This window comes from Aspergillus pseudoviridinutans, assembly GCF_018340605.1.
Source record: "Aspergillus pseudoviridinutans IFM 55266 DNA, scaffold_9, whole genome shotgun sequence".
In the NCBI taxonomy this organism is placed as follows: domain Eukaryota; kingdom Fungi; phylum Ascomycota; class Eurotiomycetes; order Eurotiales; family Aspergillaceae; genus Aspergillus; species Aspergillus pseudoviridinutans.
Genome location: NW_025091289.1, coordinates 626,133 through 643,102, shown reverse-complemented (window position 1 = coordinate 643,102; position 16,970 = coordinate 626,133). Strand labels below are relative to the sequence as shown.

The 16,970-nt window shown below is 49.9% G+C and overlaps 8 protein-coding genes across 8 annotated transcripts; 5 read left to right on the top strand and 3 right to left on the bottom strand.

Annotated features, from left to right (window-relative positions):
• Positions 1 to 1,088: 1,088 nt before the first annotated feature.
• Positions 1,089 to 4,488, top strand: Asppvi_011047 (ion transporter; the record flags this gene model as incomplete). The annotated part of the gene is made up of 2 exons (XM_043306883.1): positions 1,089 to 1,368; positions 1,442 to 4,488. The coding sequence occupies 2 exons, from the start codon at positions 1,089 to 1,091 to the stop codon at positions 4,486 to 4,488; spliced, it is 3,327 nt and encodes a 1,108-aa protein (XP_043162818.1).
• A 302-nt stretch (positions 4,489 to 4,790) lies between these two features.
• On the bottom strand, positions 4,791 to 5,109 carry Asppvi_011046 (uncharacterized protein; the record flags this gene model as incomplete). Its single annotated transcript, XM_043306882.1, has 2 exons — positions 4,791 to 4,986; positions 5,063 to 5,109. The coding sequence occupies 2 exons, from the start codon at positions 5,107 to 5,109 to the stop codon at positions 4,791 to 4,793; spliced, it is 243 nt and encodes an 80-aa protein (XP_043162817.1).
• A 1,064-nt stretch (positions 5,110 to 6,173) lies between these two features.
• On the top strand, positions 6,174 to 8,471 carry Asppvi_011045 (uncharacterized protein; the record flags this gene model as incomplete). The annotated part of the gene is made up of 1 exon (XM_043306881.1): positions 6,174 to 8,471. One exon carries the CDS (start codon positions 6,174 to 6,176, stop codon positions 8,469 to 8,471), a length of 2,298 nt encoding a protein of 765 aa, XP_043162816.1.
• A 984-nt stretch (positions 8,472 to 9,455) lies between these two features.
• Positions 9,456 to 10,196, top strand: Asppvi_011044 (uncharacterized protein; the record flags this gene model as incomplete). Its single annotated transcript, XM_043306880.1, has 2 exons — positions 9,456 to 9,626; positions 9,678 to 10,196. 2 exons carry the CDS (start codon positions 9,456 to 9,458, stop codon positions 10,194 to 10,196), a joined length of 690 nt encoding a protein of 229 aa, XP_043162815.1.
• A 524-nt stretch (positions 10,197 to 10,720) lies between these two features.
• Positions 10,721 to 11,542, top strand: Asppvi_011043 (synaptobrevin family protein; the record flags this gene model as incomplete). The annotated part of the gene is made up of 2 exons (XM_043306879.1): positions 10,721 to 10,758; positions 10,819 to 11,542. 2 exons carry the CDS (start codon positions 10,721 to 10,723, stop codon positions 11,540 to 11,542), a joined length of 762 nt encoding a protein of 253 aa, XP_043162814.1.
• A 1,617-nt stretch (positions 11,543 to 13,159) lies between these two features.
• On the bottom strand, positions 13,160 to 13,864 carry Asppvi_011042 (60S ribosomal protein uL24; the record flags this gene model as incomplete). The annotated part of the gene is made up of 3 exons (XM_043306878.1): positions 13,160 to 13,429; positions 13,579 to 13,691; positions 13,846 to 13,864. 3 exons carry the CDS (start codon positions 13,862 to 13,864, stop codon positions 13,160 to 13,162), a joined length of 402 nt encoding a protein of 133 aa, XP_043162813.1.
• A 465-nt stretch (positions 13,865 to 14,329) lies between these two features.
• Positions 14,330 to 16,266, top strand: Asppvi_011041 (putative C2H2 finger domain protein; the record flags this gene model as incomplete). Its single annotated transcript, XM_043306877.1, has 2 exons — positions 14,330 to 15,875; positions 15,971 to 16,266. The coding sequence occupies 2 exons, from the start codon at positions 14,330 to 14,332 to the stop codon at positions 16,264 to 16,266; spliced, it is 1,842 nt and encodes a 613-aa protein (XP_043162812.1).
• Positions 16,267 to 16,512: 246 nt separating this feature from the next.
• On the bottom strand, positions 16,513 to 16,752 carry Asppvi_011040 (dolichyl-diphosphooligosaccharide--protein glycosyltransferase subunit 4; the record flags this gene model as incomplete). The annotated part of the gene is made up of 1 exon (XM_043306876.1): positions 16,513 to 16,752. The coding sequence occupies one exon, from the start codon at positions 16,750 to 16,752 to the stop codon at positions 16,513 to 16,515; it is 240 nt and encodes a 79-aa protein (XP_043162811.1).
• Positions 16,753 to 16,970: the final 218 nt, after the last annotated feature.

Here is a 16,970-nt window from a genome sequence, read left to right as displayed (position 1 = left end):
CAGCGGCCTGGATTCTGTTTTTCGTCTTCGGTTTCGTCATAGGAACTGAGTTTTCAGCGAACGCAATATGTACCAACGGAGAGGCATCGAGCTTTTGAGCAAGGCCGCTGGAGTACGCTGAAAAACCCTATCGTTTACAAACTTCCTCAAAAAGTAACTCGCTAAATTTGAGCCAGCATTAATCCGCATTTTCATGTCATTATTCAGAACTGTAGATGGTCCCGCATTTGTTTTTTTTCACCCCGTTTCTCTGAGTTGCACGAGGAGTTCACGCATGAGTGACCATGCTCCGTCTCGCCCCTCACTTGAAAATTGGGACTTGGGGCACAGAAGCATTCCCTACCCTAGGTACTTCGTATGATAAGATGTAAGATGGCAGGCGGCTGAGTATCTTTTAAGTATGAAGTACCCCGTTAAGCCCAACCATAGTTCCGGGCCAGCCCAGAATCAAAGCTCTACTAGCCTACACTCAACCTCCTGCAGCCCCTTACAAACTAGCTGCATCATTTTAATTAATATTCAGAAGCCAATACTTGCTCTGTAGACCTAGTCTACCTAGTCGTAGTACTCTTAGGACTTAGGAACCTTCTTGAGCCCATACTGTGGAGAGAAGATGGCTATGACACAGTAAGCACAGTTATGACTGGGGAGAGATAGGTTGCCGCTCTACCTAGATCTGCAACAAGGACAGGATACCTAATACTGTCTCTGCATGCATGGGTAGATCTTCCCCCACCCACTGCAGCAGGCGCATGTGCACTGCGTGAATTATCTAAATCCAGTCAGCCCTMTCGAGCCTCGACATTCTTGTTTTTTTTACGCTTTGCAGCCTTCAGTGGCTTTAACTGAGGCTTTTGAGCCTTCAAAACAAGCTCTTCTTTCTAATCACGCGGACCCTTGCTGTCCTAATCATCTAATGTTTATTATTTACGGCCTTTGTTTCGTCTTTCCCCACGACTCCCCTCTCCATAGCTTGACAGGAAAACGCGCCGCCCACGCTACGCTGTGTTCGCCAACCGGGATGCCTTGAATGACTGTTATCGCTCAATTGGTCAACCCCTGGAATATTGGAATCCGGTTTAGAAATAATGCTCGCCTCTCTTCTCCGCCCGAAGAAACGAAGAGTTTACGCGGAACGTTCCCCATTTTCATCCCCTTACACGACTCGAGAAGGTCCTTGGCCTTTTCGCCAGGATGAGGCCCAACATGCAAGACCTGAGATGAGATACAACGAGACTCATGGCGCACTGCTTGACGATGAGGACTATCAACATGCAGATGATCTTGGTGAGGATGCAGACCAGGAGGAAGAAGATCATCCTATTGAGTCGACTCCTCTTCTTCCCATATTCTCTGCTTCGCACCTAGGTATGGTCATCTTCCTGAGATTTTTCAGGTTTTATATGATACAAGGACTAAATATGGGTCCGCTTTTGAACAGATGCTCTTCCGGTCTATGATATTACTCATGCGATTCGGCTGTTGATCGAGTCGCGATGCGAAACCACGCTGACATGGGACCAATTGCGCTCTCCCCAGATCTCACAGTTTCTGGTGAAGCCGATCCAGCAGAAGATTATAGCATTACACTTCTCACGTGGAACACTATACGCTCTGATGGCAAACTGCTTGCAGTTCAATAAGGAGATTCACTTGAATCCTGGAAACAGTGGTGCGTCCCAGACAAGAGCCATGGTGAGCGAGCTTCTTGCGATCAAGCTCCTCCGGGAATACTCGACCAGGGAGTTGATTGATGCGCTTTCTTACGAATTTTATCCCCTGCAAGGCCAGGCGTCACCGGTGGCTCAAGGCTTCCAAGAAACATCGGGCAAGTATCCTCCAACCGGCAACAAACCACTGGCAGGCGTTGCCCGTATTTCCTGCCTCGAGGTTGCTATTCGCGCTCAGGCGAAACGGTTCTTAGCTCATCCTGTAGTGGTACAGCAGCTAGAAGCAATTTGGGCTGGTACAATAGTATTCCATTCAGCTGCCGATAATCTTCATCGTACTCCAACGGCAGCACAACGGGATGGAGGGCCCGCATACGGCACTGCTCGCGCGGCATCCCACAGTTCAGCGCAGCTGGTCTCCAGGCCACGACGGTCAGTGACGCTTTACGATCCAAGAGACGCCTCTCTCTTCAAGCTCTCCCGGCTTAGGGTGCCTCGATACCGGCAATTTCTATCCACACTATCATTTGCTGTTCTCCTAGGCTTGTTTCTCGCAGTTCTGGTGCAACGGCGAGTGGATATCTCGTCTCTGGAGCTTATCTTCTGGTTTTGGAGCGCAGGGTTCATGCTTGACGAAATCGTTGGTTTCAACGAACAGGGCTTTAGTCTATATCTGATGAGCTTCTGGAACCTGTTTGACCTCGGGATTCTATTCCTCCTCTTTTGCTATTATTGCATGCGGCTATACGGTGCTCTGATGCCCAGCCCATACAATCACACAATTGCCGATAGAGCATATGACATCCTCGCCGCCAATGCGGTTCTCCTCTTTCCCCGACTCTTTTCGGTCCTGGATCACTACCGATATTTTTCGCAATTGCTTATTGCGTTCCGCATAATGGCTTCGGATTTGGTTGCAGTATTTCTTCTGGTCGCCATTACGTGTAGTGGTTTTTTTGTCGCCTTCACTCTATCGTTTGGCAACATTGAAGAGCATACCCCTGGGTCTGTTGCTTATGCCCTCTTCCAGATGTTGATGGGATTCACTCCCGCTGCGTGGACTCTCTGGGACGATTACAACATCCTGGGCAAGATCATTCTGACACTCTTCCTATTCATCTGTCATTTTGTCGTGGTGACTATCCTTATTACCGTTCTGACCAATTCTTTCATGGCAATTGTTCAGAATGCCAATCAAGAGCATCAATTCTTGTTTGCTGTCAATACAATTTCGATGGTCAAGTCGGATGCGCTCTTCTCCTACGTGGCACCGACTAATATCATTGCGTGGTTGGTCACGCCGCTCCGTTATTTCATGCCTTTCAGACAGTTCATCCGACTCAATCGTACTATCATCAAAATCACACATTTTCCGGTCCTCTTCACCATTTGCCTTTACGAGAAGGCAATCCTCAGTCCCAGAGTAAGCGAGCCAATTGATCTCATTGATCCTTCGATTCATCCCGACGCCCTGTCTCGCAGCCGCCCCCGTCATGGTCGCTTCAAGTCATTTAATCCTCAGGCTCCTCGGCTTGTACGAGAGCCATCGGTGGCAACATACCAGAAAGACCGCGCTCTTGATGAAGTTTTCCGGAATCCTTTGGAGGAGACAAATCGGCGTCCGCCGAGGCTGATGCAACAGAGAAAGAGCAATAATATTGTTAGCAATTGGATGCAAGCTATGGGGTCTGGGCCTGTACATCCTCCCGATGAGCAGGACTCGGATGAAGTGGATCGATTGGAGAGACCACCCAGGAGGTCTCGATTTCTCGTTCGAGGAAGGACCACTGGAAGTCTCCGCAATTTCACCGATTCCAACCGTTCTGCCACGTCCGATCCTGAAAGGCATGTCGGTCATATTGTCTCCTCGCCTGCCACGCCGCGTCGTGAGAGAGTCAATATGTCTCCGGCCAGGGTACGGCAGCTTTCTCGGCACACGGACATTGAAGGCGACGATGAGTTAACCAGCAATGATACAGAAGTACGCCGGTCGAATTCTTCAAGTTCTGAGAGAAAGGGCGGGGTGAGTCCAGGTAAAGCAACACCAAAGTTCTACAGCTCCCGGCCCTCCACAGCGAGAGTCAAATCACGCAAAAACAGTCCTTCCCGGCGGCCCAAGTTCCACACGCGGAATTACTCCGCTGCGACAATGCTTTACAACCCTGTTCCCTCGGTCAGCAATGACGAAGAAACCGACGTTTCTCCTGTTCCCATCAGACCCAGGGCGGAGACGCCTTTGCCAGGGGATGATGCAGCCACCGCAACTTCTGTAGACCAATGGATGCAAAGAAGACATAGTTTGGATGTTGGAGTTTCTCAAAACGTGGCTTTGCCCAGGTCAAATCCCATGTCTGTACCTGACTTGGGCGGCTTCTTACCAACCGAGTCGCAATACCGGGGTCGCCGTCATGCATCCCATCTATATGGGCTGGGCTCTGACCTGGGCGACAATAGGGCAATTGCAAATGGATTCTTGGCTGCTTTGCCTGCAAGCTTCACGACGCAATTGGAATATGCCGCGGGTGGCATCCCCCGACCTGACAGCTCTAGTAGCAATCAAGACATGCTCAGCAAGCTTGTCCTGGCTCGCATGAACAATATTGAAGTGGGATTCCGCGAGATGCTGAAAGAAGTTAAAGATCTGCGGCGGGGCGAGTCCAGTCGAAGCCAGAGTCGACCTGACGAGATGAGAAGCGCCCAAAGAGACAAGAAGAAACGTATGGAGAGCAGGGATTCGAAGAAAAAGGCTCAAGGGTCCCGCAAAAGCAAGAATAGCAGCGAGGGGATGCAGTCCGATGGATCATCGACGGACTCATGACCACGAGACTATATGACATGATGATACTACGCGCTCATGATTTCCTTTCTACCACAGGCTCGTAAGCGAGCAGTAATGACGTGAATCTCCTTTTTGGCTTGTTGTGTCTATCACCGAGTGGCTGTCTCATATCATTTACATCTGTCTGCAATTGATACCCTCTATAGTGAGCCAGAATCATGAAATGTCCTGTTGTTTTTACTTCACCAGACTTTCATTAGGCCTGATCCGCCCAAACCATCAGTACCATGTTCATGGAAGTCGCTCGTGAGCCTCTCAGAAGCAAGCATCCAGATTCAACTCTATTTCTTCCTTATATCCTCAGGCACGAACCCCCTCCTGTTTCCCTCAGGGAACTTGTCACCGTGACCACCCTGCATAGCCGCCCGCTCCTCGTCGGAAACCAGAGATCTCCCATGCTTGGGCGCAAGCGCACGGAACATCAGCCACGCCCCAGTTATAACGCCGAACATGCTCGCCAAGGCGAAATTTCGGGACCTGTCAAAGCAAGACGGGAATGAAAGTTCAGATAGCTGTCTTTGTATACAGTAAGATCTTGCACGAGATGACGTACTGGACAGCTCCTTTGTGGCCATGCGTCAAGGGTCCATCTTTTGCCATTTCTTGTTCTTTTGATGCCGAGGTGGACGGTTTGTTTAGTGGTGTTTGGGTTGGTCTAGTCGTGAGGTTTCTTGATCGAAATTATGGTCTAAGAGCTGTGGTCCTTGGTCAACGGAGCATCTCTTGTAGTCCTCTGGCTAATGACCTGCCCATGATACTATATCTTTGCGATGATTTGACGTCACGTTGAAGCTTGAACCAGGAACCAGGGACACTCGGATATGTACCATGGATCGACCATTGATTTATCTGTATATTTGTGTTTCTAGCTTACCACTGCCCGTATATCCCCGTATATCCTTCTTTTGGGGTGTTCTCCTGTAGTAGAGAAAGTGTAGGTAGGCGGGATGTCAATGCTTCACAATAATCCCCTAACATGGAAAAAGCGGCGTAGCAAGACTCTTACTTGATCCATCAACAAACACCATTTATTAATATGGCCAAATAGCACAGTACAGGTTTAAACTTCGTTGTCGGGCAGGTACTATCAGCGAATCATATCTTTCTTCTCATCATAGCCCATGTGTGCGCGAAAAAAGCAGACGGAAGGCTACAAGGAAGCACATGCGTTTTGCCATCGGGTGCAGCAGTGGTCACACGTAGTCAGCCTCATTACACAAGACAGGAATGAGGCTGACTCGACATATGGTCTTAATAATATTTTTGTTCTTCTTCCGTTTGAAATCTTCTAGGGATCTCTTTCGGCATTTCTGGACATCTAGTCATGTTTTAAGCATTGTTACTCGTCGATAACTCAGAGGTTCCATCGTCTTTGTTCTGTTCTCTTCCCACCTACCCCTGGTATACAGCGGCGATATACAAACTGAGGCTGCTTGACGCTAGCACCAGAGGATAGCGTGCTGTGACGACTCTGCTTGGATCCGGAAACAGATGATTCAACGACGCGACAAATGATCAATCCCCTCAACACACCAGTTCAAGGTTACCTCCGCTGTATGGATATGGACTCCTCTAGTAATGAACGAGCTGAGGGGGACTCCTCTCCTTTTAAAGTAAAGGAATGGCAGTGGCCACGATTTCCTTCTGGAGCCACCTACATCCCCATGCGGCCAACACCCCCGAGGACCGAGATCAGAAACACTCCTGAGCCCTGCCCGTCGCTGCTCCTTCTAGACAACGCAGACACTCTCGTATTCATCGATTCACCGCCACGATCATCGACCAGCTCCCTTTTACCTGCCTCAGGAGAATATGTCCCGCACCGCATTCACAGCCAGAAGCTCTTGCAAACTAATTCTCCGTTCTTCAAGAAGCTCTTCAATCCGAGGACGCAAGCTCGGATTGTCAAGCGCCGTGGACTCACAGATGGGCTTACAAACGGGCTCAAGTATGCTATAGATCTGACTCCTCCGACAGAGGGAGAAGATGCGGTCATCGCCATCACGGAGCTTTCTTGCCCACTTGGTATCAGGACATGGTCCCGCTGTCAGAAACGATGGTGCCTCCCTATGTCGTGCGTTGGGGGGCAGGACGAGGATGCGGTGTTGGATACAAATACACACAAAGGCTTCGGCGGACGGCCGTCCCAGGAGTCGAATGATTCAGTCCCGCAGAATCCTGAGATAGATGAACAGAGTGGGAACCACCAGAAAGATGATATGGGAACGCCCGAGGCTTCAAGTTTTGCAGCAGAACGCGGGAAGCTTGGACTACCGCTGGACTACTCTGCTTCTCGCCATCGTGCAGGCATTGAGCAGGTCTTGCAGGCTCTGGAGGACTTTCATCCTCAACTTGATACCCCTTGCAAGCTTTGGACCTTTTTCGCCCTGGCGAAGCTGTATGATATTGCCACAGCACCGAAGATATGCGACCTCATTCTTTCCTGGTTTTACGAGTCCACCAACGTTCGGTTCCTTGAGATCCACCCGGAGATCAGCTATCGGATTGCCTGTGGAATTCAGTGCGCCTCCCTCTGTCGAGACACCTTCTCTATCCTTGTAGGGGAGGAAGCCCTACTTCTGCTGGCTAACGGGGACGAAGCGGCCCGTCTGGAGAGGCCTCGGGTGACATGGCATGGACGCCTCCGTGAGTCGCTAGATGACACCGAGCTCCAGCGTATTGAGTACGCAAGTAAGAGCTTCCTGGATCATGTTATAAATCGTTTCGTTCACTTGATGGGGGCTAGCATGGCATGGCTCCATGATTTATCCGAGTTTCAGAAAGTTCACCGTTTCCAACCAAGGTCCTCACCAGAAGAGAAAGCCAAGTCTCAGCTTCTCACTGCTCTGAAAGACTTTGTGAGATGCACCTTATTGTCGCCACTAACGGGCCGTGTTCCTGAGAGAGGGAACCCAAAAGCATCCCTCAGCTCGCAGGACCATGAGGGCTATCCACCACCGAATTTCGCAAACGCTTACATGGAGATGTCACCGGCAGAGCGCATAATTAGTAGGACGTTTTGGCACAGTCTATCCCTGGAGACTTTTAGTGGCCAGTGCCCTATTCTCTCCGCAAGGCCTTCCGTCATTACCTCCCTTGCCAAGATCATTCCACAGTTCAGAGAGCAAGAGGACTGGCAGACCAATGGTATATCACGAAAAGAGTTGATAGCCAGAGTAGTAGGCTTCAATTCTTTCTACAGGAGGTTTGCGCGGAGAGTCTTCGATTGGGATGCGAGCCGGCCTCAAATGACCGCAAATGCCTCCCGATCCGAGTCTTCTATATACAGCGCACCCCAACTACAGAACCTCCCGGGTATTGATTTGGTTCTACCGCTTGAGACGATAGAATTTGACTTGGATACCTTCTTTAATCAGGTTCAGCGCTACGTAAATGACTACGCAAAGCTGATCACCCTTGGGTCTTCGACCATGTTCTACGAATTGACTGATACTCTGACAGGTCTCACGGAGAATGAGTTCAAATATCTTCCCTTGTGGGCTGGTGGCAATGATGACGGATCCGGAGGCGTCTTTACTGATGATAACGTGCCATTACTTGAGACGGGAGGCTTCTCGACCCCGGGACCAGCAATCCATACAGGTAGTACGGCCTCTTCTGTGATGTCGCATTCCACTATCGCGCCCTCAGAGTTTGAGAGTACAGTTCAGGGTGCCTCCCACAGGGCTACGGAAAGTCATCAGAGTGATGTAATGTCGATTGATACGGATATTGATCAGGACAGTGGAAGAAACAGTGACCATGCATCATTTTCGTGGCAGGGTGCTGGCGACAATACATCGATCGATCTGAGCTCGGCTGATGACGGGGAGTTCGACTTCGATTCTGCGAGTGACTCTACCGGCACCGTTGTTATGGGCTCTCCGAGTCATAGTGACCTTTTGAGTGACTTTGAGGAGGTGCATGTGGACGACAACAATGCCTCTGGTTCACGTCCCTGAATGCTGATTTGGCGACTTGGAATCCACGATTTGGGATGGACCATTCGGGGTATTAGGATGTTACACCAATAACGCATTATGATTGATGAATAATGATATTGAGCCCTTCGGTTGTTACATGCATACGGCATGTCCTACAAATATATTGGAAAACCTTCAGCAAGTATACCATGGTATGAATTATGTCTCGGGTGTMGCTAGTGAGGAGCCCGCTTGATTCTCATTGTAATTCTGTCTCAGATCTAGAAAAGAGTTTCATCCCGAGCTTAGACAAACTCCATTGAGTTGACTCTAGGAACAAAGGTATTGTCGTCGGTTGTATAGGTGACAATGCTCTTTGAAACACCTTTGTCCACATGGCCTTTCTACTCATATATTTTTGTGACACTGACATGCTGAGCAGTACCTGGTTTGTCTCAGCCAGTAAATGTCTAACTAAGAAGGAATGAGGTACCCTATGTGCAAACGAGGGTAAATGTCCAATGCAGACACTAACGAGGTGCCAGTCCGACTTCTTCAAGTCTTGATATCTAGAGATCCATTGTCAAAGCAATGAAACCATGCCATTGTCCTTGTGTTCGACGATTGTCTTCGAAATACGGCTTAGGGCTTTGTATCCACTTGCTTCTTCATGGTAATTGCAGCGCTTAAAGAAGAAAGGTAAGTGATGCACAGGAAAAAGACACAGCTCGAGTTGATACACTGTGGGTTCAGAAGTCTGTGGCATCATTCTTGTGAATTTCTTTCTTCAGAAATCTCGCATTGCAAGACAAGAGTCTTTATGCCCTGGTAAGACAGACCAGCTGATGAAAGCATCAACTTCGCCAGATGCAGTATAAAAGCTAGCTCACCTTTTCTGTTATGCCTTGCCATCCAAACCCATCCAACTCACTTGCTGCTCTCGGCTCATCTCTATATGCTTCGCCTCGTCTTCTGCCAACCTTTTCTGCTTAAAAGCTCGGACAATTCCTGAACAACTGCACCATGCCCGCACAACGCCATGTAACTCGCACTCCTACGAGGAACCCACCTAGCAATGACCTCAGGAGGCAGGTTCTGACCCGCAACTCTGGCGCGCCTTCCAGGAAGTCTTCCAACCTACCTCGCAGGGACCCAAGTGTCCCGGCGAGCGAGGTCCATCCCGCCCTGAGAACTGTAAGTAATTTCCATTATCTGCCCAGTCATTTCTTTGCTAACAGATCTCAGTATCGCCAAGCCCCCAGCGTCAAGCCCATCATTGATGTCCTAGACGGTGAGAATAGTCTTTGGGATCTTACTGAGATCTGGTACCAGATCCTCAAACTCCACTGTGCCCCGGAAGACGGCTTCATCATCAAAGCCCTTCCCGAGGCAGCCAGTCCTGAGACACCAGAGACGTACGGACTGCATTCGATGACCGTTACCGGACCTGGTGCAGAAGGATTCAGCACCTTCTTTGCCATCGTTTGCGCGACCGCAGTGTATCAGGACAGGACATCTGTCCGCTTGCGAGCTGCTAATGAACTCAGAAGGCTGCTCGCTGAGATATATCACGCGCGCGTAACGAATGGACAGTACTCTCAGCTCCGTGGAGCTGTCGCGGTTGGTCAATCTGTTCAGTTCTTCAATTGGGGTGAGGATGATGGAGTTCTAAGGGTGTTTCCCTGGGCGACACACCCGTTCGATATCAAAGGCGACCATTACGCTGTCCAAGGTTGTCTTGACATTGTCGTCCAGAATCATTAATTCATTTGTCTAACTCCTTTTTTTAGCAGTGACGCACATTCTTACGCCGGCATTGCGACAACCGACTCAGTCCTGTACCAACTGGGGAGGATAAGAAGGGTCGCTCTAAGCTCGATCATCGCTTTTCAGGTACGTCTTGACTCTCTGTTTGGTTCCGTGGTTGATTCTTTCTTTATTGAGTATGTAGTAGGCGTTTGGAGTATTATTTGCTTGGAGTTAGTCGAATGTGCATTGCGTCTTCCCGATCGACCCTTACCACGTGCTGTGTAAATGATCAGCTCTCTCTTTCTTTCGTAGGTCGATGGCTGCATTTGTAGATGTCTTATCACGTGACATAATCTGGGGTTCTTGGCGGCGACGTCACGGAATTCCACCGCCGTCTTGCAACGGAATCTCTCCTGATCTTCAGAGTTCAAGGAATAAGGACCCGGAAAAATATCAGTTTGGTATTGAATTATACAGTCTAGTCACCCCTGGAGCGACCACTTGATTTATCATTCGTCTAGCAAAGGTCTCCCATCATTATGGCCTCCTCATCACAACCTTCGAGCTTCTTGCTCTAGTATGTTCTACCCATATTTTCGGACGTCCCCAGCGCTCTAGACTAACAGATCTTCGACAGCTCTTGTATAGCACACCGCACAACTATTCTTGCAGAGCATTCGTCACCCGGGACATCCTCTACTGCAGCCTCTTCGCTAGCATCCATTATCCTCCCTAAGATCACGCATGACAAGCCCCAGAAGCTCACTTACACACATGAGCGTCTCTTCGTCCATTACGTCGCAGATTCACCCACAGGCTCTTCAGACGATGCTGGTCGCCAAGAACCAAACTCCTATGCACCACTCAGCTACATCGTCGTGGCGACCGCTGAACAAGGCCGTCGCATTCCATTTGCCTTTCTCCTCGAGATGAAACGCAAGTTCTTATCGACCTACCCCCCTTCAAGCACTGATTTCTCTTCTCTCCCCGCATACGGCTGTGCCGCTTTTAACTCGGAGCTTCGTTCTCTCCTCCAAACATACAACACCGCCCCGCCGTCGGACTCGCTTGCTTCAGCCCGACGGGAGATCGACAGCGTTCGTGACATTATGACGGAGAATATTGAGCGGGTCCTTGAGCGTGGTGAACGGATTGATTTGTTGGTCGATAAGACTGATCGGCTCGGGGGCAGCGCACACGACTTCCGGGTCCGGAGTCGCGGTCTGCGGCGGCGGATGTGGTGGAAAAACATCAAGCTGATGGTGCTTTTGGCTGTTGTGGTGGTCTTCCTCGTCTATCTTTTCGTCGGTATTGGATGCGGCTTGCCGGCTTGGGGGAAGTGTGTTGGGCACAGTGAGTAGGGCTCGTGTCGTTCTTCAAGTCATGGCTCCACCGTCACTGAACGATGGGAGTGATATCCTCTTTTCTGTACACATACCCTTTCCGACTGTAAAACGTACGTCAATCGCTCTGTGGATTGCCAGCTTACGATAGCATTTACGATTGTGACCTTTTTTGTCCGTCTCTGTCTGTGATATCGCTTGCCTGATATCGCTTTCCTGATATCGCTTGCCTGATATCGCTTGCCTGATATCGCTTGCCTGATATCGCTTGCCTGATATCGCTTGCCTGATATCGCTTGCCTGATATCGCNATCGCTTGCCTGATATCGCTTGCCTGATATCGCTTGCCTGATATCGCTTGCCTGATATCGCTTGCCTGATATCGCTTGCCTGATATCGCTTGCCTTGTATGTACTCTATGTGATTCGACAGCTTTATACTGCAATTTTAGCCTATGCACATGAAGTAACAGCATGAGTTCGATGAATGTACCAGCGCTATCACTTGCTTCAGAAATATACCCTTTTGTCTCACATATTTTATGATCGTTGGTTCGTCGGTCATGCGGCTAGCGATCCTGGTGGAAGCGAAATATATATTGCTGTTCTGGGAACTACTCAATGCTAACAAACGGCCTATTTCTCCAACATAAACGACATTTCGGTTCACTAAATAGTGTGGTACTGGTCATTGAATCATTGTCTGTCAGAAATTCCAATTACTTCATTTACCTTATGGACGTAGCCATTGGTATATCTCGTGCAAGCGCACGTGCTTTGTTCACGACGAGCGGTATCGAGATTCCAGCAGTATAGCGGCAATCTTATCAGATTGGAGAAATTTGACTTTCAATAACAACATTGGTTCATTCTCTAAGAAACAATATCTAGCTTCTACGGAGGTATGTCCCTCGCTATCAAACTCGCAGCTTCCTTGCTAACGCTCAGTGCGAGTCTGCAAGCGAGCGGAAATAACCTCTGGTTGATACCAGTTTGGTTGTTTTCCGCGGTTCATTCTGCGCCAGCCGTATACCTCTCCAACCATGGGAACCGTCCCGGAGGACGGGGTTGATGAGGAGATAATCTGGCGCTATTCCAGGGAAATGGGGGAAGGGGGATCGGGTGGCTACGAGGCGTTTCTCTAGCTGAACGCATCTGTGTTCAATTCACAATGTCACGGATTGCTGCGATGGGCATGCTGACTGATTCCGTGCGCTGCGTTGCCTCGGGGCTGGGATTTGCGTTTGGTCGTTGGCGTTGTGGGTGATTTGTTTTGGGAGGGGGGAAACGGAGACCTGGAAGTAAAACGATGCCGCCAGATCAGATCAGTGAGTGAAGAATCCGAACAAACGCAGTGGATCTGAGATTTCGGTTGTATTCTCGATAGGAGTTACCTAAATGCACTGCAGGTGTCGGGTGAGAGGAAGGATCAGGAACGCAAACTGATGACGCTCAGAGCCAAACCAGAAATGAGATGAAGAAGAAATTTTGCACTTTTTTTCTTTCCATTCATAGCGTGCACCTGTCTTGGAAGACGGAAGCCTGGTCATAGCAGGTTTATTTTCTCATTTTGAGTATCTCATGTACTCCCACGCCATCGCCCCTATTGCAACAAGAAACACAGAAAACAAGTCCCTTAAGCACGAGCCTTAGCAGCCTCACGGCCCTTTCCGATGCGCTCCAGAATCTGTTCGCGGTCCTTGTCCAGCTTGAGCTTGGTGATAACGACCTTCGAGGGGTGGATGGGGATAGGGACGCTCTGGCCGTTGGACTTCTCACGGACGACACGCTCGACGTGAACGCACCACTTGAGACGGTAGACGGTGGTGATCTTTCCCTCGCGTCCCTTGTTGGAGCCGCGCACAACGGTGACCTCGTCGTCCTTGCGGATGGGGATGGCGCGAACCTATAGAGCATCTGTCAGAAACGAACATCCTTCCAGTTCTTTGCAGTGATGCCTGGCTATCCTCCTGCGAGAGTCCCTCTGAACAAGAGTGTAGAATCTGAGAACGGGAGATGATCGGTTTAGGAGAGGTGGCATAACGGGAGGCGTACGTTGTACTTCTCACGGAGTTCCTTGCTCAGAGGAGCGCTCATGATAACACGGCGCTCGCTGGAGGGAGCGCTGAAGTGCGCCTTGCGCGACTTCCGGCGGGAAGAGGCGATTCCTGTCATTGAAAATCGAGTCAGTATCCTCCCAATAAAATTCCTGAGCGTAGGCGGTTTGAGAATGTGTCTTCCGGGAGAGTAAAATATCTAGGGCGTATTCGAGGAACAGGACGATGCTATAAGGGTTTATTGAGCAAAATAAGTCGAACATACCGTTGTTCATGACGGTCATCTTGATGGGCCTCTTTTTCTGATATGACCGGGCGTGGTGAACGTTGTCGTCGTTAGTCGTCGTCGAAACAGGACTCTTTTTGCTGTATTCTCAAAGTGTTAGCCGAAAATGTGTGGGAGCCCGAATGTGCGTCACATGACATCCCGCTTAGGCTAGGGTTGGCGGCTTTCCGCTGATTGGCTGACGTTGCCCCTCTCTCCGGAAGGGAAAGTTCCTTGCCTGACCTATTGTTGCGGCCCCTCCGGGGCGCGCGCGGATCGGCCTAAGTCTCACTACGGAGCGTGTCGCATTACTGATTCTCGCATCAGCACCGAGTGAGATGAAGGTAGACACACGCGCCTGCTAAATAGTCCTTCTTAGTGACATGTTTGACCTCACTCGGACCTCTCCGTCCTTGATCTTGCACCATGCTTAGCGTCTTGAACGGGCCCCTCAATTGCTCCGCAGCAACATTGTCCGCCCAAGATGGCGAACGATTACTTCGAATGGCTTCAGAATTACCGAGAGACAGGTCCTTCTCAGTTCCCTCAACAGAATCAATATGCTGCTTCCCCGACGCCTTTTCAGGGCTACCCGGATTCGTTCTTGGATTTCCCCCCTGCATCTCAAACACCATTGAGCGACATTCGCCAACCGTACCATTATCAAACACATTATGCTCCTCTTGAGCAATATGTGAGGCCACAAGACCCAGCATATTCCTCATCAAGTGCCTATCCTTTTACCTCTTATCAAGGAGGACAGCAATACCGAGCAAACCCACTTGCAACAACACAACAACCACCTCCTGCCCCTACTCCTCCTTCGACCCTCTCACAAACCCTGCCTGCGGACTCAGCTCAGACACAACCGCAAAATACTTTGTCATATCTGAACTACCCACCTTTTGCGCGAGCGACCGAGGTCGTTGATGCTGACATTAGTGGGCATGATGCGAAGAGGCGTCGTCTTGAATCACCCGCGACTGTGACCATGTCGAAGCCGACAATGCCGCCTCAAGAAAGTCTCTCGAAATTTTCCTTTACTCCGCAAGACACCACGGACAGGAGCTTCCTGAGAACGCGTACGGATATAGCAAAACCTCTGAACGTGACTGAGGCGGCGGAAAAGCTACAATACGATCCGAAAACAATCGCGCGGGATGTTTTGATTGCGTCTGGGCGCCATCCTACGGAAGCTCCTCTGAACCATCACCTATTCCGCCTTCGAGATGTCTTCGTCGGACTCGACACTGCTTCAGATTTGGAGACCTTTCGCTGGGATCTTGTAGACCCAGAGGAGAAGCAGGCCAATAACACAAGCACAGCACGTGACATTCACCCGCTCTCCGCGCCAGCGCATTTGACTTCCGCCATGGCGCGTCCAGCCCAACCAAATCCTCCATATGCTGGTGTTGCTGCAACTCCACAGCACCATCGTCAACAACATCAACAACTAGGACAACTACAGCCACGGCCACTGCATACGTTACAGGTATCACAGACAGGCCCTCAGCAGAAATCCCCATCTCAGCCCGATTCCCAGAGACAAGTACAGCTTCCCTCTGATCCCCAGTCTCGGTCGCACCCTCCGCCCCAAGTACAACTGCAAGTCCAGCCGCCATCGCAGCCACAATTAAAGCCCGGACCCTCGATTCAAATACGTACAAAGTCACAGCCGTCTCCTAAAGCAAAGTCGTCCCCTCGTCAATCAACCAATATGGTCGGCAAAAGACCTCCTGGACGACCGCCCGCGAGCTCTAAGATTGAGGTTACAATACCCGTCACTTCCCAAATTCCATATCAGGTCTACACGTGTGGCTGGGAGAATTGTCAAGCGGAGCTGCACAATCTTGAAATGCTCAAGAAGCACATCTTCAAAGTTCACGTGCCTTACACGCTCACGTGTCAATGGAAAGACTGCACATTTCGAGAGAACTTACCGGCGGTGCAATTGTACAAGCATGTCCTTTCAGAACATGTGGTGTCTATCGCATGGACGCTGGGCGACGGACCATCAGTGCCTGCAACTGGTGAGAAAGCATCGAGATGATTGAGTTTATGTTTTTTTGTTTTGTTGCTCAATGGATTCGGTGGTTAACAATTTTCGTCTTTACCTGCCATCTAGAGGGTCGTGTTGTCGACGAAAGTCCCGTTCCCAAAACCATCCCGGACTCTATTCAGCCAGGAGGCGAAGACTCTCTAGTATTCCCTGCAAGCTACAGTTCGATTCGCGCATTCAACCGTGTCCATGGCAACCATACTCAAATTGAGAAAGCCCGGGAGATCTTCAAGGCAGTACAGAGGCTGAAGGAACATATTGGGTATGGATTAGATCCCGGTGGATGCCAGTTGGCTACGCCCGCAAGGATTGGGAGAGTGAGCAACGATGAGGATGTCTATGCAGTGAGGCATGAGTCTTAGCGCATTTCAGGTTTAATGATACCCCTTCGATCTTGTGTTTTATTCAGCTGTTGTTTGTATAGTGGTTACAGCAATTGGCGTCAAGGACTTTTTCGCATCGAGCGGGCTCTTCGGCGTTTTGATTTCATTGATATTGGTGCATCTTTTCAAGTTTACTGGACATAGCATTTATTCAAAGCGCAGGGACAAGTTAAAAGGACGTTCATTGTCCTTCATGCTGAAACACGATCCCCAAGTATACAATAGCTACCGGTCCTTCCCACCTCCAATTGCTGATGTGCCCCCCGCGGCCGCGGCCGCCGCAGCCGGTGCCGGCGTTACACCGGCAGTAGTAGAACCTTCGACCGACTTCTTGACATCGGGGACTTCTCCTTCAATGGCATCGTCCTTCGCATTGACTTCGAGGAAATGGTAGAGTACTATCATCATCATCGCGCACGATCCAAGGAAGATGGCGAGACGGTAGAGGTCGTCGTCGGAAATCATGTTGAAGTAGGGTGTATTCTTGTATGCGCAGTATCTGAAATGAGCCCTAGCGTTGGAATAGATAGTCCAGGTGGTTTGAGCTAAGTAGCAGTGCGACCGGTCGAAAAATGAAGCTGTTTGGAGTAGTCCTAGGGAAATTAGTATTATTCGGGATAGATAGTAAGGAACACGGTGTTTCCAAACGCTTACCGAATGAATGACTCTGTTCACCAATCAAT